Genomic DNA, 26,134 nt, shown 5'->3' on the forward strand with positions numbered 1-26,134 from the left:
GTTATTGCCTGTGGGCACAGGCTGTAGAGTCCAAGTTGTCTTGGAATCCTGGCTTTCCGCTGACTAGCTATGTGTCCTTAACTCGTATGCTCCACAATTCCCTTATCTATGAAGTAGGATTAAAATATTTTCCCAGTCATAAGGTTGTTATGAGGACTGAGTGACACAATGCATATGAGCGCTTGGCAGATTGCTTATGCATGATGACGCAATTAAACCTGGCAATTCTGATGATGATAATGATGGTCTACGGCTCTGATCACCTTCACATCTGTTAATTTATTCTGATATTCCTTCACATTTTCCTGAGCACCACAGATAAATTAATTAAGTTCAGTCCCTGCTTTGAAGAACTCCCCAGTCCTGGAGAGAAAATGGGCAATCAATAAAATACAGGTTGATAGATTTGAGCTATGTTAGATGGCGAGAAAAATACCCCTGGAGAGTGGAATAGGAACATCTTGCTCAGAGTCAGAAATAAAGCAAGGTGTACGAACCACTCAAGGTTCTGATTTACAACTAACAGGAAGTGACTATGGTTAACTTAGGTAGAATTATGTAACTTACCAGAAGGATATCAGGTAGCTCATGGAATCAATGGTAGGGCCTGAAAGCCAGGTTTAAAAATGGAGAGAAACTATCAAGGAAGACCGGGCTAGGCATTCAGAAACGCATCCAGCATCAAGCCACAAAGTGAATCTGAGTTATGAACTGCTGCCGTGGCCACGATAACACTGGTGCACCCGGACGTACCATTGCCACTGGATATTGTTTGCTACTATCACTGCAAAAAAGTATCTAAATTATTATTTCTTTTTGTGTAACCAACTTTAGAATTAAGGTTTCTGGCAGAATCGTTAATAAGGCACGGGCTGGATTTTTTTAAAAAATTTAATGTCAACATAATTGCAGGTGTCCCCCTCCGCCCCTTTGCCCCCTCCATCCACCCCCACCATCCCCTCCCTTGGTCTTCACCAAACTATTGTCCGTGTCCATGGGGTATGCATATGCGGTCTTTAGCTAATCCCTTCACCTTCTTTATCCAGTCACCCCCACCAGTCTTTGCAGGCCATGTATTCTTTGTTGCAACTACTCAACTCTGCTGTTGTAGGGTGAAAGAAACCATAGATGATACATAATGAATGGGCATGGTTTATTCTAATAAAACTTTATTTATAAAGACAAGTGGTGGGCCAGATTTTTCTGTGGGCCATAAATTACAGACTTCTCATATCAGGCAAGCTTCGGTCATATAACTAGGTTCTAACTGCCAGGGGTCAGGGAAAATAAATAGCTGGAATTTGGGCTCATTGTCATGATAGTAAGGGATGTGCCTCCCATCAAGGACCATAGAATGGTACGTTCTTGAATCCTTAGATTAGAAACTATACATTCATAAATGGCCTGTATAGCCTTTATGTTGGTTCCCAACAAAAATCTGCTGAATTTTTTTCTTTGTTGTTGAGAATATGACAGATGTCCCCCCTTATTTTTCCCCCATTGCCACCCTCCACCTGGCTCCTGCCCCACCCCAGGCCTTCACTGAATTATTATCTGTGTCCATGGGCAATGCATATATGCATATAAGTTCTTTGGTTAATCTCTTCCCACCCACTCCCCCCTTCCCTCTGAGATTCGTCAGACTGTTCCATGCTTCCATGCCTTTGGATTTATTTTGTTCATCAGTTTATTTGTTCATTAGATTCCAAATATAAGTGAGATCATGTGGTATTTTGTCTTTCTCTGTCTGGCTTATTTCGCTTAGCATAATATTTTTTGAGGAACCTCCACACTGCTTTCCACAGTGGCTGCCCCAGTCTGCATTCCCACCAGCAGTGTACTAGGGTCCCCTTTTCTCCACATCTTCGCCCGCACTTGTTGACTTGTTGATGGAGCCATTCTGACAGGTGTGAGCTGATACCTCATTGTGGTTTTCATTTGTATCTGTCTGACAATTAGTGACACTGAGCATTTTTTCATGTCTCTTGGCCATTTGTATGTCCTCTTTGGAGAAGTGCCTATTCAGGTCTTGTACCCATTTTTAATGGGGTTGTCTTCCTTTTGTTGAGCTGTATGAGTTCCCCATATATTTTGAAATTAACCCCTGTCAGATGTGTTATTGACAAATATGTTCTCTCATATACTGGGCTCCCTTTTCATTTTGATGCTGGTTTGTTTTGCTGTGCAGAAGCTTTTTAGTTTGATGTAGCCCCATTTGTTTACTTTTTCCTTTGTTTCTCCTGCCCCAGGAGATATATTGGTGAAAATTCTACTAAGTGAGATGTCTGAGTTTTCTTCTAGGACTTTTATGGTTTTGAGACTTACATTTACGTCTTTTATGCATTTTGAGTTTATTCTTGTGTATGTTGTAAGTTGGTGATCTAGTTTCATTTTTTTCGCATGTACCTGTCCAACTTTCCCAACACCATTTATTGAGATTGTCTTTATTGTATGTTCTTGTCTCCTTTGTCAAATATTAATTAATTATGTGGGTCAGTTTCTGGGTTCTCTGATTTGTTCCACTGATCTATACGCCTGTTCTCATGCCAGTACCAGGCTGTTTTGATTACAGTGGCTTTGTAGTATAACTTGATATCTGGTATTGTGACCCCTCCAACTCTATTCTTCTTTCTCAAGATGGCTGTGGCTATTCAGGGTCTTTTTTGGTTCCATATACATTTTTGGAATATTGATCTGTGAAATATGATGTTGGTATTTTAATAGGAATTGCATTAAATATACAGATTGTTTTGGGTAGTATAGACATTTTAATGATGTTAATTCTACCAATCCATGAGCACAGTATATGCTTCCACTTGTTTATATATTTTTCTATCTTTTTTCAGTGTCCTATAGCTTTCTGAATACAGGTCTTTTACCTCCTTGGTTAAGTTTATTCCAAGGTATCTTTGTTGTTGTTGTTGCAGTGGTAAATGGGATTGTTTTTTTGGTTTCTCTTTCTGAGAGTACATTATTGGTGTATAAAAATGCCATCAATATCTGGATGTTGATTTTGTATCCTGCTACTTTGCCGAATTCATTTATTAAATCTAGTAGCTTTTTGGTGGAGTCTTTAGGTTTTCCTATTAACAATATCCTGTCATCTGTGAATGATGACCATTTTACTTCCTCCTTTCTAATTTGGACAATCACCCAATAAAATCTTGCCATAGAATGTGTTGTTCTGCTTTGCCAGTGGTTCTCAGGGCACTTGAAAAGGCTACCAGCGCCTAGGACTCACCCCCAGAGATTCTGCTTTAATTGGTCTGAGGGTGGCGGGGGTTTCTAAGAGTCAGGGACTTTTGAGAACCACTAGATAATGCGAAACAAGCAGCCTTAGAAGATCTCCATGCAGTCCAGCCAACCCCGCCCTGTGTTTTCTAAGCAACCACCTTCCCAGTTTAAAGAGACCTGGCCTCTGGCCCTAGACCGTCCGGCTAATGGCCTCAGCCCGTCCCTCCTTAGCGATGAAAGCGTGAGAACTGTTGCTTATTTCTGGAGCCCTCTCACTGTCATTCCCATGGAAAAGGGCTGCACACGGTTTTTATTATGTGTAGTAATCTTTATTTTGTCTCGGGCCTCTGGCCATTTAGTGGGGGAGGGGGAGGGGAGGGGAGGAGGGCCCGGGAGCAGGGAGCCCCGAGCCCCCCGTGGGCCCCACGGTCACAGTCCCTGGAGCAGCAGCAGCAGCAGCAGGCCCAGCGCCAGGGCGGTGGCGGTCCCCGCCGGGCCGCCGGGGGGGCGGGGGGCCCCGTTGCACAGGTCGCCGGAGCAGCAGGTGGAGACCATGTTGTAGGTGGCGCCCTGGTAGAGGACAGGCTCGTCCCGGCGGCCGCACGACACGGCGAGCATGCAGCCCTTGTTGGTGACGCGCCCGAGGCCGGGGAGCACGCCCTGGCCCGTGAAGCAGTCCTCGTCGTCGCCGCAGGTCATGGGGACGCCGGGGCAGGTGGCCGACTCGGTGAAGTCACAGAAGATGCACCGCTTGGCCCCTGTCGCGCCCCGGGGCAGAGCCGTCAGCAGGACCAGCAGCCAGCCGAGGCCCATGGCGCCCGGGACAGCCCCTGGGGCGGCCTCGGTCCCCAACGCCCGGGTCCCCCTCGGGAGCTTCTTGGTGACCGCGGCTCTCGAGTCCCAGGGGCGCAGAAACTTCAGCGGGACAGAGACCGGCGGAGGCGGCTGCCGGCGAGAGTCTCTGCGCGGGAATGGGGTGACCTCACAGAGCCCCGGGGTTCCACTGGCCGCTCGGGGTGAGGTCACGGGGGGGAGGGGTGTCACAATCTGGGGCGGGTTGGCCCGCTGACCTGAGGGAGCGAGGACATTGCCACCCCACTGAGGTTAGAACACTGGGCCCAACACTTGCCACCCTGGCCACTAAGTCTTCTGCTCTGCTGGGTGCTGGGTGCTGGGTGCTGTGACTGCCCAGTGCCCATGGGGAGCCCGTTTCTCAGATGGGCAAACCAAGGCTCAGGTGGAGAAAGTGACATGTCCGAGGCCCTAGAGCCAGGATTAGAGCCCAGGTTTACTTAATTCCTAAGAGGGCATTTATTGAGCACCTGCTGTGTGCAAGACCAGTGTTAGATGCTTTCAGTAGCAGCCACTGTGGTGGCAGGACCCAGGACAGGGCTCAGCACAGCTCTCAGGCTGCTGGCGCCGGGCACTTCCAGGCACCTGCAGGGGGCTCCCCCCATGTCCTCTCCTTGGGATCTCTCTGTGTATCAGCTCCGCTCTCAGAGGAGCAGAGGGGCCCAGGGGGCAGGCACAGCCGGAGCCTGGCACACAGCAGGCGCTTAACAAATGGGGTCATTATAGGAAGCAGCTGAGTCTCAGAGCAGCCCCTGTGGGTGCCAGACAATGAACTCTGTCTCTTTCCAGAAGGGGAAACTGAGGCATCTCTCAGTGGGAACAGGCAGAGCCCAGGGTTAAACTCAAGTCTGAGTCCAGCTGATAATTTAAGTATCTTAGCGTATCGTCCTCATGGGGTAGGTACCTTGGGGGATGTTGAGGCCAGAGGGTGGCAGGATTTTCTTTATTTATTGTTGACAGTATTACAGATGTCCCCCAATTTCCCCCCTTTACCCTCCTCCTCCCAGCCCCTGCCCCACCCCAGGCCTTCACCACACTATTGTCTCTGTCCATGGGTTATGCATATATATATATATATATATGTGTGTGTGTATATATATATATATGTGTATATATATATGTGTGTATATATATGTGTGTGTGTATATATATATATATATATATATATATATATATATATATATATGTTCCTTAGTTAATCTCTTTCCGACTCCCCCTCCCTCCCCTCTGAGATCTGTCAGTCTCTTCCATGCTTCTATGCCTCTGGACCTATACTGTTCATCACTTTATTTTGTTCATTAGATTCCACATACGAGTGAGATCATGTGGTAATTGTCTTTCTCTGCCTGGCTTATTTCATTTAGCATAATACTCTCCAGGTCCCTCCATGCTGTCTCAAAGGGTAAGAGATCCTTCTTCCTTACAGCTGCATGGTATTCCAGTGTTTAAATGTCCCACATATTTTTTATCTACTCGTATACTGATGGGCACTTGGGCTGTTTCCACATCTTAGCTATTGTAAATAGCACTGCTATGAACATAAGGGAGCACATATTCTTTCTGATTAGTGTTTCGGGATTCTTAAGATATATTCCTAGAAGTGAGATTGCTGGGTCACATGGCAGTACCATTTTTAATTTTTTGAGGAAACTCCTCTTAGTGGTTGTACCAGTCTGCATTCCCACGGACAGTGTATTAGAAAAACAAAGTCCTTTCCTCCTTTCTTTCAACAGACACTTGAGGGCCTACTAAGTGTCAAGTGCTCTGTTGTCTTTATTTCTGATAGCATCTTTACTTCTCCCTCAAACCATGAATAAATTTGCTCCATGTTCAGGAAATTTCTCCCCAGCCTAGTAATTAAAGTGAAAGAAGTTTCTAGACTACAAATTGCTGTATGGCCATAAGATGGCATTATTATGTAACAAGGTTCTGGGCTGACATCAAGCAATGGATTTTTTAAAAATTGATATTCCTGAGATCCAAGATGGCAGCGGACTGAGTGGAAGCTACACTGACACTCTCCCGGGACTAATCTGAATTTACAGCTAAAAGATAGAAAAACATCCTGAAAACCATCCTGAAAAACAACTGAAGATGAGCTGGAGAGCACCCTCATAACCAAAGAGGAAAAGTGGAGACCACACAGAGACTGGTAGGAAGTGCGGATGCTAGAGGGCTGTCTGGGCTCCCACAGGCAGCAGCTGAAGGTCCAGAGGGATATCTCAGGTGGGGGGGTTCCCACTGAGGACTCTGGGGCCTAAACCCCTGGCTGGGCTTCCCAGCCAAAACACCAGAACTGTGAAAGGTGCCCACATAACATCTGGCTGTGAAAAGCAGCCGGGTTTCTGTCTGCCAGGGAGAGGCAGCTGGAAATGCAGGCACCCTCTTAAAGAGCCAACGCACAGTGTTTCATGTGCAGCCACTCACCTTGGGATCCGGTGGAGGGGGAGTGAAGTGGACTTGAGCTGTTGGGGAGAGTCATTCCCTCAGACTGTGGGGGATGTCTTTCTTGGGAGGCGAACTTTCAGCTTTTGCCTGAGGGGGGAAGCAATTGCCCCACCCTGCTGGAGAGTCTCTCACCCTGCCCAGAGGAGTTTCTACAGCCTGAGGCTTGTTAAGAGACTGATAACAACTAGCTGCCCCACCCTGTGGAGCTTCTGCAACTTGAGGCTCATTAAAAGGATCAGATTAACAAATCTGCAGACTGAGGCAGACTTCAGGGTGCTTTGAATTTTTGCTGATCTATTTTGGGACCCGGGCCTTACAAAAGCAGACTTTGGTGTGCATCTCGGTCCTGTCCAAATGCATTCAGCCCGGCAGTGGAGACCTCAAGCCTGGGGTTGTTGATAGCCCCAAACAGGGTACTCAGGGTCAGTCACAAACTGTGTCTGACATTGGCCTGTGCCGGAGACCCTCCAAAAAGCCTGAGAATCCTAGCAGATCTACCTAACATTTAGCCAAAATGGGGAGACCAAAAAACAAGCCCCAAATGAAAGAACAAGAGAAGTCTCCAGAAAAGGAGCCAAATGAAACAGAGATAAGCAACCTCTCAGATATAGAGTTTAGAATACTGATTGTAAGGATGCTCAACAGCATGAAAAAGAATTTGGAAACTATGAAAAATGACCAGTTAGAAATGAAGAATGACATAGCAGAAATAAAAATACATTAAAAGGAATAAACAGCAGATTAGAAGAAGTTGAGGATCAGATCAGTGAATTAGAAGACAGGGTAGAAAAAAATCACTCAATCAGAGACCCAAAAAGAAAAAAACAATTTAAAAACAGGAGGACATTCTAAGGGAGCTTTGGAGCAGCATAAAACCTGTCAACATTCATATTATAGGAGTGCCAGAGGAGGTTGAAAGTAAGCAGGGGTTAGAGAACCTGTTTGATGAAATAATGGCAGAAAACTTCCCTAACCTGGTCAAGGAAAAAGGCTCACAAGTTCAGGAGGCACAGAGAGTCCCAAGCAAGAAGAATCCAAAGAGGCCCAGGCCCAGACATATCGTAATTAATACGTCAAAAATCCAAGACAAAGAGAGAATTTTAAAGGAAGCTAGAGAAAAGCAAACTGTTACCTACAAAGGAGCTCCCATAAGGCTGTCATCTGACTTCTCATCGGAAACTCTACAGGCCAGAAGGGAATGGCATGAAGTATTCAAGGTCATGCAAAAGAAGGATCTGAAACCAAGACTACTCTATCCTGCAAGATTATCAATCAAACTGGATGGTGAAAGAAAGAGCTTCCCAGACAAAAAAAGGTTAAAAGACTTTATCACTACAAAACCAGCATTACAGGAAGTATTAAAGGGACTGCTGTAATTAGACGTAGAAATAAAGAGAATGAGAAACAGCTATAAAGAAACAAAATGTCAGTAGATAAGTATCTTTCAATAATAACCTTAAATGTAAACGGTTTTAATGCCCCAATAAAGAGATATAGGGTGGCTGAATGGATAAGAAAACATGACCCAACTATATGCTGTCTACTAGAGATCCACCTCAGAACAAAAGATTCATACAGGATGAGAGTGAAGGGATGGAAAAAAATTTTCCTTGCAAATGGAAATGAAAAAACAGCTGGGGTAGCAATACTCATATCAGACAAAATAGACTTCAAAATGAAGACCATAACAAGAGACAAGAAACGTCATTACGTAATACTAACGGGATCAATCCAGCAAGAGGATATAACCCTGATAAACATATATGCACCCAATATAGAAGCACCTAAATTTATAAAAACATTTCTAGAGGACTTTAAGGGAGAGATCAACAATAATACGGTCATACTCTGGAACTTTAACACCCCATTGACTTCACTGGATAGGTCTTCCAGACAAAAAATCAACAAGGAAACAGCAACCCTAAATGACACACAAGATCAGATGGATTTAATTGACATTTACAGAACATTCTACCCCAAAGCTGCAGAATATACGTTCTTCTCAAGTGCACATGGGACATTCTCAAAGATAGACCACATGTTAGGACACAAAACAAGTCTCCATGAGTTCAAGACGATTGAAATCATGTCAAGCATCTTCTCAGATCACGATGGCATGAAACTAGAAATCGACTACAATAAAAACACTAAAAGACATTTAAACACATGGAGACTGAAAAGCATGTTTTTGAAAAGTGAATGGGTTACCAAAGAGATCAAGAAAGAAATAAAAACTTCCTGAAAACAAATGAAAATGAACACACAACTCCAAATCTATGGGACACAATGAAAGCAGTCCTGAGAGGGAAGTTTATAGCACTGCAAGCCTACCTCAAAAAACAAGAAAAACTTCTAATAGACTCTTTAACCCTACAACTCAAAAACTTAGAAATGGAACAATAAGAACAGCCCAGAGTAAGTAGAAGGAAAGAAATAATAAAGATCAGAGCAGAAATAAATGACATAGAGACTAAAAAAACAGCACAAAAGATCAATGAAACCAAGAGCTGGTTCTTTGAAAAGATAAACAAGATTGATGAACCTTTAGCCAGACTCATCAAGAAACAAAGAGAGAGGACCCAAAGTAAACAAAATCAGAGACAAAAAAGGTGAAATAACATCTGAGCCAACAGAAATACAAAGGATTGTAAGAAAATACTATGAACAACTATATGCCACCAAGCTGGACAAGCTGGATGAAATGGATGAATTCGTAGAAAAATGCAACCTTTCCAAACTCAGTCAGGAAGAGTCAGAAAGTCTAAATAGGCCGATAACTGCTGATGAAGTTGAAGCAGTAATCAAAAGGCTCCCAGCACACAAAAGCCCTGGCCCAGATGGCTTCACAGGGGAGTTTTACCAAACATTCAAAGAAGAATTAACACCTATATCCTCCTCAAACTATTTCAAAAAATCCAAGAGGAAAGAACACTTCCAAACTCTTTTTATGAGGCCAGCATTAGTCTAACTCCAAAACCAGATAAACACACTACAAAGAAAGAGAATTACAGGCCAATATCCCTGATGAACATGGAAGCTAAAATCCTCAACAAAATATTAACAAATTGGATTCAGTAATATATTAAAAAGATCATACAACATGACCAAGTGGGATTTATTCTAGGGATGCAAAACTAGTACAATATTCGCAAATCAATAAACGTGATACATCACATAAACAAATTGAAAGAGAAAAATCACATGATCATATCAATAGATGCAGAAAAAGCATTTGATAAATCCAACACCCATTTTTGATAAAAACTCTCAGCAAAGTGGGAATAGAGGCATCATATCTCAACATAATGAAGGCCATATATGAGAAACCTACAGCCAACATCATACTCAATGGGCAAAAACTAAAACCATTTCTCCTAAGAACAGGAACAAGACAGGGGTGTCCACTTTTACCACTCTGATTCGACATAGTACTGGAAGTCTTAGCCACAGCAGTTAGACAAGAAAGAAACATAAAAGGCATTCAAATTGGAAAAGAGGAAACAAAACTGTCATTATTTGCAGATGACATGATATTGTACACAGAGAATCCTAAAGACTCCCCCAGAAAACTACTAGATTTAATAAATGAGTTCAGCAAGGTAGCAGGATATAAAATTAACACCCAGAAATCGATGGCATCTTTATACACCAATAATGAACTCTCAGAAACAGAAACTAAAAAAACAATCCCATTTGCCACTGCAACTAAAAGGATAAGATACCTGGGAATATACTTAACCAAAGATGTAAAAGACCTTTACTCAGAAAACTACAGGACACTGAAAAAAGAAATAGAGGAAGATATAAACAAATGGAAAAATATAACATGTTCATAGATTGGAAGAATTAACATCATTAAAATATCCATATTACCCAAAGCAATCTATAGATTCAATGCAATCCCTATTAAAATTCCAACAGCATATTTCACAGACCTGGAAAAAATCACTTCGAAAATTTATCTGGAACCAAAAAACACCCCGAATAGCCACGGCAGTCTTGAGAAAGAAGAACAACGTTGGAGGGATCACAATACCAGATATCAAGTTATACTACAAAGCCACGGTAATCAGAACAGCCTGGTACTGGCACATGAACAGACATGTTGATCAGTGGAACAGAACAGAGAATCCAGAAATTGACCCAAGCCATTATGGTCAATTAATATTTGACAAAGGAGGCAAGAACACACAATGGAGTAAATACAGTCTTTTCAATAAATGGTGTTGGGAAAATTGGACAGATACATGCAAAAAAATGAAACTGGACCACCAACTTACATCATACACAAAAGTAAATTCAAAATGGATAAAAGACTTAAATGTAAGGCATGAAACCATAAAAATCCTAGAGGAAAACATAGGCAGTAAAATCTCAGACATCTCTCATAGCAATATGTGTGCTGATACATCTCCTAGGGCAAGAGAAACTAAGGAGAAAATAAACAAATGGGACTACATCAAAATAAATAGCTTCTGCACAGCAAAAGAAACCATCAACAAAACTAAAAGGGAGCCCACTGTATGGGAGAACATATTTGCCAATGACACATCTGATAAAGGGTTAATATCCAAAATATATAAGGAACTTATACAACTTAATAAAAGAAGACAAACAATCCCATTAAAAAATGGGCAAAGGACCTACATAGACACTTCTCCAAAGAGGACATACAAATGGCTAAGAGAAAAAATGCTCAACGTCACTAATCATCAGAGACGCAAATTAAAACCACAATGAGGTATCAACTTCACACCTGTCAGAATGGCTCCATCAACAAATCAATGTACAAGTGCTGGCGAGGGTGTGGAATAAAGGGAACCCTGATGCACTGCTGGTGGGAATGCAGACTGGTGCAGCCACTGTGGAAAGCAGTATGGAGGTTCCTCAAAAAATTAAAAGTGCAGCTCCCTTTTGACCCAGTGATTCCACTCCTAGGAATGTACCCTAAGAATCCTGAAACACTAATCAGAAAGAATCTATGCCCCCCTATGTTCATAGCAGCGCAATCCACAATAGCTAAGATTTGGAAACAGCCCAAGTGCCCATCAGTGGATGAGTAGATAAAAAAGCTGTGGGACATTCACACCATGGAATACTTTGCGGCTGTGAAGAGGAAGGACCTTTTGGCCTTTGGCACAGTGTGGAGGGAACTGGAGAATATTATGCTAAGTGAAATGAGCCAGTAGGAGAAGGACAAGTACCACATGATCTCACTTATATGTGAAATATAATAAACAAAATAAACTGACGAACAAAGTGGATCCAGTAACATAGAAGCTTGGAACAAACTGAGGGATCTCAGAGGGAAGGCAGGGAGAGGGGTGTGGGTGGGGAGAGATTAATCAGGGAACTTGTATGTTTATGGGCAAGGCCCATGGACCTGGTCATTGGTATGGGGACCGCCTAGGGGTGGGATGGATGTGGGTTGGAGGGGATCAGAGGGGTTATAAGGGGGACATCTGTAATGGTCTCAGCAATAAAGATAAAGAAACATTTAAAAGATCATAATAAAAAAATAAAAATAATAGTAATTAAAAAATAAATAAAAATAAAAATTGATATTCCTCCTTGGAATTGCCTTAAGTCAGATGTTTTGTAAGTGGTTAGACTCAAGGTGATTCTGGGCTTCAGATCTGATGTAAAGAGAACATGAGACCAAGAGGAATTATTTTTATAGTATTGGATTGCTAGAGGAAAAATACGGAAAAATATGGGGAAAGCAGTATGAGGACATTTTATTTATTATTTTTTTATGTATATATATTTTATTGATTTCAGAGAGAGGAAGGAAGAGGAAGAGAGAGAGAGGGAAACATCAATGATGAGAGATAGTCATTGATTGGCTGCCTCTTTCCTCCCCCCGCTGGGGATTGAGCCCGAAACCTGGTCATGTGCCCTGAACGGGAATCGAACCGTGACCTCCTAGTTCACAGGTTGATGGTCAGCCACTGAGCCAAGTCAGCTGGGTGTGAGAGCATTTTAAAAATCAAATTGTATTACCAATGATACTTCATAGAATGAGAAATAGGAAAAAAGTATTATGTAAAAGAAGCCAGACACAAAATGGTGCATATTGTATGAATTCATTTATATATAAAACTCAGAAACAGGCATATTGGGTTTAAAGGTCAGATGTGGTTACCTTTGTGGGGAGTAGTGATTAACAAGGGCAGGAGCAGATTTGGGGGTTCTGAAGAATGTTTCCTGTCTTGATCTGGGTGCTGGTTGCATTGATATGCTTCCTTAAGAAAGTTTATGGAACTATACATGTGTCATTTTTACACTTCTCTGTGTGTGTGCTGTACTTGAATGAACTTTATACTTAAATTAAAAACTAATAAATATGTACTTTTTTAAGTACAAGAAGGGCCTAACTCAGAATTTTTTAAAAAGGTGTAGGTTTAAGAAAAGCATATTAGATTGTTCTATTTTGGGCATTTTACCATGGAGCCCTGCATACCTGATAATTTCCCAGTGCAGACCATAAGATAAATACGTGGGCACCGCTGCTCTAAAGCTTTCCCGAATCTATCACCGTCTTCCTGGGGCCACAGTGCCACAGGTCAACGCGTTGCTGCTGGCGGGAGAGCTGGGAGCTGCTTCCCTAGGGATCTCTCCTTGGTTTGGTTCCTGTAGTGCCAGGTGCATAGTTTTAAAGCACCATGATTCTTGCTGCCATTTGTATTGCATGAAGGAAAATGAGACAATGAAAGGCGAGAAAACAAGAAGAGAAACCGAAGAAATCTGGTTGGAAAACGCCTTAATCATCTCTGTATTCAGACTCTAGGCCTCAGGCGTGCAATTCGGCAGGTTCACTCCTCATGCGTCTTTCTCCTAAGCATTTGCTACCTCGTTTGTAGGTTTTCTACGGAGACAGTCAGTAAATGTTTTGCTTGCATATATATCAAGGTGAGGGAATAAGCGTGCACTGCCCGCAGGGGGAGAGAGTAATACGCTAATCCCCACGTCACTACCATGCAACTTTTCCCTCCAGTGTGGAAGTTAGGGGGCCAGATGCGTAATCAGGGAGCGTTTCCAGGATTGTTTGTTCCCAAATGAGACATTCAGCTCTAGCAGCATTATTGGCCTCTTCTCTTTGTCACAATGCCATATGTAGTTGGGAAAATACATGAGAAGGACACACAGGATCCAGACAGCTTAGGAAAGACTGACGTCGAGGTCTTAGCATTAGCTCTACACAAGGTAAAGATTTTCATAGAAGATGGGATCTTCATATTTTCCCCTCGTGTGTGTGTGTGTAGTGTACGCCAATGTATAATTCTACTGTTGGTTTTTTAGAATTAAGAAGTAAAAGGTAGAAAAAAGGTCTCCTGAGCATGGGCACGTGTTTTATATCTCATTTTAGAATGATTGAACCGACCAGGGGCAAGAATTCTTATGCATTCATTCACAGGGACAGTGTAGGTAAAGACTTGTTAAATCAAGGAAGAATTGAAATTTTCTATTTGTGTTCCACTTAATTACGCTGTTGAGACTGTATGGGGAAGGCTTCTATTTCAGTTCTCAACTGCATGATCTTTTTTTTTTTTTAATCATTATTTAGTAAGTTATTGATTTCACAGAATTCACTTCTAAAACTTAGTTCTCTATGTAAAGAAAATCATTCATCCTTCATCTCCACAGATGTATCAGAAAACATTCTTATACATAGACACATAGATACACTCAACCAGCTAACCTAAATACTGGAAATATTTCAAAGTTTACTATTAACCTTCAAGTTTTCCCCAGTTAAGTATCTTGTCCGTTACCTGCTCTCCTACCTTCATGTGCATCGATGGGTCTGACTTGTTTATAGTCTTCTGGATGTCAGGAGCCAGGTCGGTTTTGCTTGTTTGCACAGTGCTCAGTGCCACGCTGTCGCCTCCCTTCGCCGGGCCGGGCCATGCCTGCCGCACTGGCCTCCTCTTGGTCTTTCAGTTTAGGGCTTGCCCCTGCTGAACGCTGCCTTCTCTTTCGTGCTGTTCTGTTCAGGTTTATACTTCTGCCCAGGTTCTGTACAATCTAAATGAATCCCTACCTATTGTGAATATCTCTCAGTGGCTAGTTGTACTTTGCACACCACCGAGAGAGCGATTGTGAGCCAAATAGAGGACTTATTGTTTCCACCCAGCAGCCCCAAATGAAATGTATCACTTGACTGCTGATGCCAATTACATGGAGGTTTTACCACCAGAGGCAGAGCTTTCAACTGCAAAAGATCAGCCCCACAGAGTTGGTGTTAGGAGGTATTTAATGTTAATTTATCCACTACCAAACAGCCTCATTAAAACAAACCAATAATCAACAAAAAACATCCTTCTCCCATAATTTGGATTTTTGGAAACGATTTAAAATATGAACCGTTTAGTAGAGTATACCATTTGAATTAGATGCCTAAACTACCCCTTGATTTATATTGCCTGCTTTACTTATCACTTCTTCTGAATTCTTAGTTGTTAAGAACAGTAGGTGAATGAATTGAACGAAGGGGATCTGTTGTATTTATTTAATAAAAGTGCTTTTTGAAACGCATTAAATATGAGTTTGTTTCTGCCCATCAGCTTATCGTCTGTGTGTTCCTATTGCTAGTTCAAAGCACTCAGGAGTTGCAGAGTGATTTGCTTTTTATGAGAGCCATTTCATACAGCATCATTTGCCTTATATCTTCAACATTTTCAGATTCTTTTAAATCTTTACAGTTCACATAGAGGTTAGCTTAAAACTTGCTTCAGATAAGAAATTGACTAGATATAAAATTCACATAATCTCAGAGTTAACCATAGATCAATATCCTGGATCTTTTTCTCAAAGTAATTGGACGTTTTTGTTTCCCAGGATAGCTGTTTACAGGGGGCTATAGCTTGCTTGTTAGTTATCTACCTAAACTTGTATTTTCATTATTGCCAGAGGGAAAATACTCTCATACAGCAACCAATTTTATGCCTATAGGACTAGCCTCATTTTGGAAATAATGCCTCTATTGGACTTTACGAGTTGTATGCTTCTTGGCTTTGTCATGTCACAAATTTTGTTCTCTAAATATACATTTTTCCTCTACCCAGGATAGATGAGTTTTGGACAAAAGCAAAAGTGTGATAAATGTAATTTTCCCAGAAACTATCTTGACTTTATCAGTTAGAATTTGTTTTGGCTGAGAGTAACAGAGGCTCAAAGTAGCAAGGCCTTCAGTAAGACAGAAATGTCTTTCTCTCTCCTTAAAAACCTAGGAGTGTGCAGTCAAGGCCGGTGTGATGGCTCAGGTCATGCTTGCTTCCCGCCCAGCTCTCCTTACAGTCGGCCCTCATGCCCGTGTTGCAAGATGGACTTCCCAAGACATCCACATTCCAAGGAAAATAGAGGAAGGGGCAAGGGATGTGTCCCTATTGCATTTTAGGGAAATTTCCCGGGAGCTGCCATGTTTTACTTACACTTCTACTTCTTGGCCAGAAGTCAGTCACATGACTGCACCTAAGCTGCAAGGGAGGCTGCGAAATGTTGTGTTTATTTCTGAATGTTATGTGCTGTGCCAAAAAGTGTGCGGTTATGGAAAAATGGGAGAATGGTTATTAGAAGAGAAGATAGAAAAAGCATGTTTTGTTTTTTTAAACAGCCTTAAATATGTACAAAAGATAGCTATGTCTAGGGTTAGTTCCTTGCTGTACTTTCTTACATAATTTTATGAACTCTGGCTTCCTGGATTCTGCCAATATAAAATAGAAGTTTTTCATCATTTCTCAATACCCTCTTTTTCTATCTCTCCACATCCTCAAAACAATTTCTCATTGATCAAATTTTGTCTGACTCTTCCCTCTCTTTCCAGAAAACCCACTGACTAGCTAGGGAGAGAGATGGATGGACAACTTTGTTGTCAAAGTGCTCCTGGGTTATATATCTCCCACTTACTTACTTTGACTAAAGTTGGGTCCTTGGTAAATTTTAGCAGTTCAGATTGTTAACTCCAAGAGTGACCACTATCAAATAAGGATCTAAGCCTAAAGCTAAAATTATGACAGTGTACTGAAATTTCAGGACATTGCCCTTTCTGGACATGTAAGATGGGCTTCGCATGAGACTGAAGGGCTTCCTCTTTTTTTTAGTAACACATCCATGCCAGGCATTCTTTCAGTGTTTCACATACATGACTTCACCCTCAGGAGAATCGCCTTTTACAGATGGGGGACTTGAGGTTCAGAGAGAACAAATACTGTCCCATATTCACATAGGAAGTATGTGCCAGAGCCTGTATTGTGGCCCAAGGGATAAACTCCTGTCTGCTGCACCACGTGCCTCTTGGGCATTTCATGGAGGATTTCTTATGTTCAAGGCTTACGTTCTCTCCTGCAGATACCATTCTGCAGTAGCGGCAACAGGGAAACATAAAAACTTTACAACACCTTGTATCTGTAACCACAGTGTTTTAAATATATGTTGCAAATTTACAAGGCGGTGTCTTCACGTTCAGTGTCTGAAGAGGAAAGAGACTGCGATTCTATCAGATGTTTGGCCAAGCCAACTGGTAAAGGATCTTCTCAGGTGCTTGAGGAACCCTGACTTGGTCTTTTGGCAGTTGAAGTCCTACTCACCTTTCAGGACCTGGTGCAAGTATCAGCATTTAGAACCCTTCACTGGCCTCAATCAGTTATTCCATTCTCTGTGTTCCTAGAACTCTGTTCCTTGCACTTCTCTTACAAGTACTTATCATGAATTTCTATGTCTTACGTAGAGCTGTGGGCAACTCTGTACCGTCCAGTAGAGTTTTTGCTCCTATAGGACAGAAACTGTGCCATCAACCTTCTTTACCCCTAAGCCGCAGTATAGTTCCATGGCAACTGCTCAAGACATATTAATTTTTTAAATTGATGAGTACTTAAATGTAAATAAAAAACTGCTCACTCAAAAATTCTAATATTTTGGGATGAATAAGGGTCTTGTGTCTTTGGTTAACAAGAATTTCATTTCTATTATGGTTTAGTCAGCAAAATATTCATGGAGGGTAAATTGCCTCATATTTACTTTCACTTCTCTGTGATAAGGCTTAATTATGACTTTGAAATATGGTTATAGCAATATATGAATAATCTGAGATCTTGATATGCTCTTCTAATTATGGTGTTTGAGAGATATAAACAGTCTCTCATAAAGAAAAATATCCACATTAGCCACCAAAGGCAACATAACTTTCGGGTGGAAGTCAACAGACTTTTTGATTGTTTGCTTACATACTGGCTTATTTTAACTTCACTCTTCTAGGGTGGGGGAAAATCGTTGCCATTTTTAAAATTTTAACACTTGAAAATATCTGTTTAGTCTGCGAGAATTGCAAATTCTTGCCTGTGAGGCGATTTTCACAAGAATTATTTTCTCCTTAGTTTTAGTTTATCCGTGGACAGTCTCAGATTCCTCTTGAAAACATCCGTTTCCTCAAGGGGAAACTACCCATTACAAGCTAAAGATGTGCGTTTTGAGAGATTTCTGCTTGAAACAACATGTTTTAAAATATTCTGTGTGCTTTCCTAAAATGACTAGACACTTAGACAAAGAAACAGCAGTTTAGATGGACATTTTAGAAATTCTTAACATTTGAATAGTTTGTATATTTGAAGAAATTTAGGCTGTATATTTTTTTCACAAAAGGTGAATTTTGTCGGTTTAGTTTCTCTTCAAATGCTTTTTCTTTCTCTTTCATTTGACTTTCTCTAATATTCAGAGATGTAGTTCAGCTTTTAAACTAAAGGCTGTCATTCCATGCCCTTTGGTTTGAAGGAATTCTGAGGTAATCAGAGATATAATTCTGCAATCTTTATGGGTACCTTCCATGAAGAGGTAGCACCATGACTAGGACACAGATGCCAACTCTCACATGTCTTATCCCTTTGTCATTACCTCCCACTAAGGAGCGACTCAAGGTTGCTGTCCCTTGGGGGCCCACTGGGTCTGGCATTCTTGGTCAGCTGCTATCACAAGAATCCTGCGTAACAAGCACAACAAAAATAACACTCATTGATTACTTTCATGTTCACAGGGCTACTCAGAGTCAACTCTGCTTCAGCCTGTTGGGCGGTAGATTGAATGAATAGGTCCGATGCACGTGTTTCATTCTGTGGCCCAGGCGTAAAGCGAGGCACATGGCAGGCCCGAAGTGCACAAGCAGAGGACTGCACTCTGCTCACTGCGAGGCCATGTCAAGAGTGAGGCTGTGTAAAGCTAGCACAGAATAGAATTGGGAGTGACAGTGAAAATACTACAGTATCCTAGTGGGATATTACAGCATCAATTCACATTTTTGATGAAACACTTAGTAACTTTCTTTTTTCTAAAAAAAAAGATGTCTTTATTGATTTCAGGGAGAGGAAGGGAGAGGGAGAGAGAGAAAAACATCAGTGATGAGAGAGTCATTGATCGGCTGCCTCCTGCACGCCCCCTGCTGGGGATCGAGCCCACAACCCAGGCATGTGCCCCGACCGGGAATCGAACCCCGATCTCCTGGATCAAGTTACCACGCTGGCCGGGCTTCGTAACTGTCTAAGGCAGCCCAGCATGCAACTTATTGATTCAGCTTGGAAATGTATCCCGAATCCATTTTTCCACAAGTTCATCTCTAATCCAGTGTGTTGGGAGGACTTTTATTTTACAACCAACCAACCCACCCAGGAATATTACCAAGCAGAAATTTAAAGACCCCTGCAAAAGTAGAACGTGGAATCAAAGCTGACATCACAGTTTTATTTACCAAGCTGAGAGTTTCTTTATGCTTCGGCACACTGGGAAGTCGGGTTTCAGAATAGCATCCTGACTTTCCACACCCAGCTGTCTGCCGCCTGAAACTACCATAAGCTGACTATCATGGCTCACAGTATACCCTTGAAGAAGGCCATCTGGTTTATGTCTCTTGGCAAAATTTGTTTCAAAACAAGCAGCTGCATGACAAAGTAGGAAGGAGTCTCTGTCTAGCTGTAGTAAATAAGTAGCTTCGCCGTGCACATAATAAAGCATTTCCTAATCCAAGCTCACATTTCTAAAAGGGAAATATTCTTTTCTCAGAAATAAAAGAAAAGTCTCCAGAATGCAGTGACAAGGGAGGGACTCCATCAAATTCATATTGTGAGAAAAATAAAATAAGGGCTGATTTATGATTTGAGACGACCTTCTGGTAACAACTAAATTTTGTATATTTGCATAGAATCCATTGCTTGGAAATTATTATATTTGTAATTGCTTACATTAGAGTTAAATTTCTTAAATACCTATCCTTTAAACCCTAACGTTAGTTGGAGTTTAATTCATTGAAAACACACACACTCTCTCTGTCCTTCTACTAGGTCTCTGTGTATCCATTACACGTATTCTCTCAAAGAGTACATGCTACATTGTTTTGACAGCAAGACTGGATTTTCCAGTTCAGTTCAGTGCTTTCCCTTAACTCTATCTGTAGGATCAGACGAACCATGGTTAAGAATGGATTTTAGTTTCAATAAAATTTGGAGGGGTTAATAGTGTCTTAGTTTGGGTTCCTCCAAAAGCCAATCCTGAGACGAGGATTTGGGTCCAGCTCCTGTATTTGGGAGGTGACCCCAGGAAGCTGTAACAGAGTAGTGTGGGTGGTTCCCGAGGGAAGAGAAAGCAGCCTGCAAAGAGTATTGTCAAGCCAGGCCCTGCCCTGGGGGCCTGGAGCTTAAGTCTATGGAGAAAGTCTGGAAAACCATAAAGCAGGTGTCTCGGAGTTACTTTGGGCGAGGGTCAGGAGAGCTGTGATGTTCTGTCCCAACTCATACAACTCATTGTTTCTTAGGGCTGCTCAGAGGTGTTCATTGTTTTTTGCAAGCACGCCCGGTCTGGCCTGCACCGGGCTGCCACACGTTCTCTGCTTTCGAGAAAGCTCTCAGGCTAAAACAGTGGCTACTGGACATGAGCCAGGGCACACTGAGGTGTCCCGAGCCCAGAGAATGGGGGCAGCTCCAGCAGGCTGCGCTGCAGTGGGGAGCAGGAGGCATTATTTCCTTCGATGAAGGTGACTGCGCTTCCCCCAGCTGGCCACTCTCCTGCTTATTTGTGCCCCTCTCCTGGCCCCTGCCTGGCCCAAGCCCTTGCATTCTCATGCTGCCTGACCCCCCGCTCATTGCTCGCCACTCACTTCCCCGCCCGCTTGCTCCCTGCCCTGTACCTTTGTGGTTTGTACGTGCTTAACTGCAAATCCTTGAACCCTTTGAATCCTCTAAGTTCGCTTTGCAATTGGAAAAAAAGACTCAGAGAGTAGTTTTAGGTGGGCTTCACGGCCAGCGGCACAATTGGAACTGGAAAGGAAAGGTCGTGGACACAGTAATGCTATGTCAAATTCTTGACTGCCATCGAAGACCTGGATCTGTGCTGTATGTCACTAATACAGCCGTGCCTCGGTTTTCGAATGCGACCCCTTCCAGAAGGCCGGGTCCCGAGACGTTCGCAAACCGAGGCGCCCCTGGAAATCGTTTGAGAGGTTTGTCGAGGGACTTGCTTAAGAAAAGCTTGTGCGTGTGCCAAGTGTATCCCAAGTCCTTCCGCAGATTACCCAACAGATACTGTTTCTAGCATCAAAAGGCAAGTTGGAATTACGAGAACTTTCTTTATGGTCACAGAGCCCTGAAGGCCTGTGACGCGCTTGGAGCAGCGGACAACACGCGTGGTACTGGTGACACATTCACTACTCACCGACGTTTTCAGAGAGGAAGTCCTGGAAGATCAAAAACAACACAGTTCTTTGTATAGCCTTCTCTAGAGAAGCCAAAAGTACATTAATCCTCGCTACAGATGAAGACCAGTTTTACCCCTAAGCTAATTTTACCGCACGATCTGAATTCTTTGCCACATGAAAGTCATTTGACTTAGGAGTAGAAACACGAAGAATAGTGAGAATGATTAGAGATCTGAAGGCTCAACTAGGTGAGAGCAAAAGAAAGGGCGAGGCTTTCGAAATGTAGAAAGAGGGACGTTTAAGGGAGACACGGACAAGGCCCCTTAAGGCTTGGGGGGTTTTATGGTTGAGGAACACAGGAAAATGAGATAAATCTTTTTTTGGTTTGTTTTACTGAAAGAAAGAGGCCTGGAAATTGTGTGAAAGTTGTTTTCTTTTGTTATGTTTCTTAATAAGGAACCACCAGTGGCAGATCTGGGGAATTAGGAAAACTAGACTTTTATAACTGTGATGTTTCAAAGGTCACAAAGGAAATTAAATTGTAGATTGGGTTTAAAAGCACTGGAATTACTTCCAGTCCCATTTTCTCAGGATTCTGTTCGTAATAAGAAAATCGATCACAGCATAGCCAAAGGAGGGAGGCTAGGTTTTTCCTAGCCTCTCAGATGGAGTGCCCCATGGTCCCTTTGGGTTTGGTGACATATCAACCATGAAAGGTACGACCACTTACTGTTATAATACAGCAATTTAATAATTACTGTTACACAACCTCTTATTGACTGGATAGGACCATGCGTCTTCTTAAATTTATAATCATAAATAAATGAAAGGCACTAAGAGATATATTTTGTATGAAGACTGCCCGTATCGGTCTCATCAATGGCGATAAAAGCAGATCCCTTATCTGTATAGCACTTTAATATTTCTGCCTTTGCTTCAAAACAACTTAGTCACAAGCGATGTCTTTTATCAATGTTTTTTTTTTTCTTTCTAAAAAATGTTTCGCACGAAATAACTGGGAATATTAGAAAATATAAACACGAAATTTTTTCCATGAAATAGCTCTCGAAATGATTTTTATGAGAACATTTTTCTGCCTATGATATCTAAATTTTTATATCAAAGACTGCAAATGGACAGAATTTAAAATACTTATCTCACAGATGTTCTATTATTAATAAGAGAATGAAATTTGAAGGCACAAGAGCAGTGCAGTTTAGCTTCAGTAAGTAAACTCAAAAAGTAAAATGTACCACCTGTTTACATACATGGGTTGATTTCCTACGTTAAAGAAACCTATAGACACTTGGTTTTCATTCACTTTTCGTTCTGCTGACAGCAGTAGTCTCTTGGACTTTAGAAAGATAGTTTTGACATGAACTTCGTTTACATTTCTTTCTCTGGATGTCAAATACATGAAATGATTATTGAAATCAATATGTAAAGAATAGATGAGAGTGGGTAGAAGGGGAAGGAAGAATTGTTTCAGTTAACGGGCCTTGTTTTCCCGTGTCTCTCGTTAGAGGGAAGATATCTGTTACCACTCAACATCCTGGTGGACTTCCTGTAGGAGACATTTTTCTCATATTTCATTTGCCTCCCAGGACTGACACATGTTTTATGTTGCTGGATAGTGCAAATCAATGGATATTTTCATGGAAGATGCTCTCTCTTCATCCTAAGAAAAGAATTCTCATGGCATTTTCACTTAGTGAAAAATGACCCCCGAAAAGTTGGCATCTTGTTAACTCCATGTATGTTAATGGTATCATTTCAATGCATTTACAAAATAAGAGTCCAAATTTTGCCAAGTTCCTGACAGTAACAGTAGTAAATTTTAATTTCTATTGGCATGCCTTCACACTGTTTTGACATGGTGGATGGATCTAGGAAGATTGATAGCAAAATGTTGTGCTTTCAGATACTAAAATTTAATGACAGGTGTTCTTCCAATGCACAGTAGTGTCCCAAATAGCTGACATTCTGCAAAAGAGTCTCTGTTATCACATGCCAAGCGTTCACCATATCTCTTCCTTGAATTTTCTTTAAAGATTTATATCCTGCATTTTATTCCAGAAATCTAGTAACAAGGTGAATAAGCGATGAACACTGTGTTATGTAATGAATCTTTCCGAATATGATAGACTTTTCATGATATTTATAGGATATCTTCGGGTACCTACTTCTGTTTTCCGCACTTGAAATTTTTGCCATAACCAGTTGTGATCTTAGAATGGGTTCCCCAAGAAGCAGACCGAGACAGAGATCTGCATGCGGACGTTTTCCTGGGGAGTGCTCCTAACAGCACCTGGGAGGGACTACAGAGAGCAGGGCTGGGCAGAGGGAGGAGTGGAAATGGTGTTGTGGTTACAGAAGGCACCTCAGGTAGTTCTGTGTCAAGTCGGGATGGCCTTTTAGAGTCCTGAGTGAGGCAAAGGGGGTAGATCTTTGTAACCTTCAGTCCACCAGTCATTGGACATGGGTTTCCCCCCTCCCAGGCACTATAATCTTGGGCAAGGAACCTCCTAGCTTGTGAGGGAAATTTCTGAGAAGGGCTGGACTGTGGTTTTTCAGTAGATAATGCTTTCGGCAACCAGGAGAGTGAATGCTTCCGCTGTAATTGGTAAATTGGGGGGGGGGGGGCACACCAATGTCCACTATACTAGTCACTTTTACTTATTGAGGAAGCATCTGCAGTTTTTAAGTAAATAGTTTATACCTGGTAACGCTTTTAGGTAGCGGTAGAGCCGCTAGCCTTTTTAATAGCCTTATTGAAGTATAATTGACATGTGATAAAGCTCCCGTGTTTATTACACTTCGTTAGGTTCTGGCATATGTGTGTACCAGTGAAACCATTACCACATTCCAGATAATGCACATATCCATTACCGAGCTTCCCCTTGCCCCAGCCCAGCCCCAGGCAACCGTGGATCTGCTGTCGGACCCCACAGATTAATTTGCATTTTCTAGAATTTTATAAAAGTAGAATCATAAAGTATATACCTTGTTCTTGGTCCATCTTCTTTCACTCAAGCTACGAACTTTCATTATGTGGCTCATGTGACTGCTGTGAAAGTGAGTGTACTCATTAAATAGGCAATAAAACATACCAGTGTGAGTCTGATACAAGCTCAGGGATCTACATTAGGTGTTGAAATATGCCACTGTGTTAGGATTAGTCCTCAGGTTTCAAATGACCCCTGGCGTTTAGTCAGTTATCGCTTTATTTGTAATCAAACCTTTTTTTATAAGCTCATCTTCTACCAATTACCTAAAGATATATTTGATCTAATATCTGGTTATAGAAATGGAACATATTTCCTCCAGAAATCAGTGTTTGAGTTTTATGATTTATAATTGTTTAAAGTATTTAGTCCTGAAATTGAGTTGTACCCCCCAATATTCTCCTGCAGGGAGATATTTATAGGTTGCTGTTTTGAGGCGTTAGTGCTATAAAGTATGAAGTGAAGAATTACAAACTCACGAATTTAATAAAATCATCTTAGTTTTACCAAGCACCACCACTTTATTTCTTATAAGGCCCTCTGGCAAAAACATCCATTGTCCTTTCTTTATTTTCCCTGCACTTTATTTTTTTTATTTTTTATTTTTTATTATTTAAAAATGTCTTTATTGATTTCAGAGAGAGGAAGGGAGAGGGAGAGAGAGAGAGAAACATCAATGATAAGAGTCATTGGTCGGCTGCCTCCTGCAAGCCCCCTGCTGGGGATGGAGCCCACATTCCGGGCCTGTGCCCTGACCGGGAATCGAACCACGATCTCCTGGATCCTAGGTCGATGCTCAACCACTGGCCGGGCTCCCTGCGCTTTAATTCTGCATCTCAGCATTTACCACATTCTACAGAACTTCTACAGAATCTTCCTTTATAACTCCTTCCGTGTCCCTACATTCTTCATCTTCTTGACATAAACCTCAAGTCCATGGATTCCTTGTAAGGGATTTCTCTCCACCCAAACCCCTGTCTATCTTGACAGGTTAGTCTTTCTAAAGTAGCAGTTCCCGTTTCACCTTCCGCAGCACAGAAGCCTTCAATGGTTCTCTGTTGATAGCCTTGCTTCAAACTGGTAGCCCCTGGAGACCAGAGAGCTGGAGGATACGCTTTGCTTGGTTGTTTTCTTTGGCCTACAGGGAGCTTTGTGAGGCAATGAAACAGAGCAGGGGTTGGACTGGTCATCACAATCCGTTTAGCACTTATTGCCTTATGCCTTGTACAGCTTTACAATTTTATGTCTCCTGCATGTCCCCTGCAGGCATTTGATTTTTATAACCCCTTAGCCCAGAGGCTAACATCTAAAATTCATAGCCTGGCATTCACAGCCCTAAATTTGCTTCTCCGACTTGCAATTCCATGTAACTACAGCAAATGACTTATTTTATCTAAAATGCCTTTATTCTACACTTCTTTGGAATGTAATTTTACATATCACAATTTCACATACAAATTCCTCCCCACCTGTAACCATCAAGAAGTTTTGGTTATTAGAACCAGAACCAATTTTATATACCTTAAGTGAAATGAAATCTATTTGGGAGATATTGGATAGTTCATAGGAATGAAAGAAAGAAGGCAGCCATGGCGCAGGAAGGACAGCATTGCGAACTCAAAGCTCAAGGAGGGTTTCTTTCATGGGTGCTGCCTTTAAAATGGCTGAGCTCTAAACCCCCAGTCCCTGTTTCTCTTAACTCCAGATTCAAATTCCTAAATCTGATTGGCCTGTTGGCTCATTGTCCCACCCCTTAATAGACTTGCGGAGCATTATGATTAAAAGCCACCCCCCAACCCCAAGATCAAGTGGAATGAGGGAAAATTGATTCTACCAAAGGAAAAGCAGGGTACCACAAACCAAAAAGTTGAGATGGTTGGTGAAATTAATGATAGCTGCCCCAAAAAACTAACCCTTAACT

At 41.9% G+C, this 26,134-nt stretch overlaps 2 protein-coding genes across 2 annotated transcripts in view; one reads left to right on the top strand and one right to left on the bottom strand.

Moving 5' to 3' along the window:
• The window catches only part of DMD (dystrophin), a 1,831,916-nt gene that overhangs the window by 789,813 nt on the left and 1,015,969 nt on the right, over positions 1 to 26,134 (top strand). The window lies entirely within an intron of this gene.
• Positions 3,664 to 4,047, bottom strand: LOC148090608 (sperm acrosome membrane-associated protein 4-like). Its single transcript, XM_087813417.1, has one exon. The coding sequence runs from the start codon at positions 4,045 to 4,047 to the stop codon at positions 3,664 to 3,666; it is 384 nt and encodes a 127-aa protein (XP_087669543.1).

The sequence above is a fragment of the Miniopterus natalensis genome, chromosome X (genome assembly GCF_054644295.1).
Source record: "Miniopterus natalensis isolate mMinNat1 chromosome X, mMinNat1.hap1, whole genome shotgun sequence".
Taxonomy (NCBI): Eukaryota; Metazoa; Chordata; class Mammalia; order Chiroptera; family Miniopteridae; genus Miniopterus; species Miniopterus natalensis.

Coding starts and splice junctions, on each gene's coding strand:
- LOC148090608 (XM_087813417.1), bottom strand. CDS start 4,047: ATGGGCCTCGGCTGGCTGCTGGTCCTGCTGACGGCTCTGCCCCGGGGC.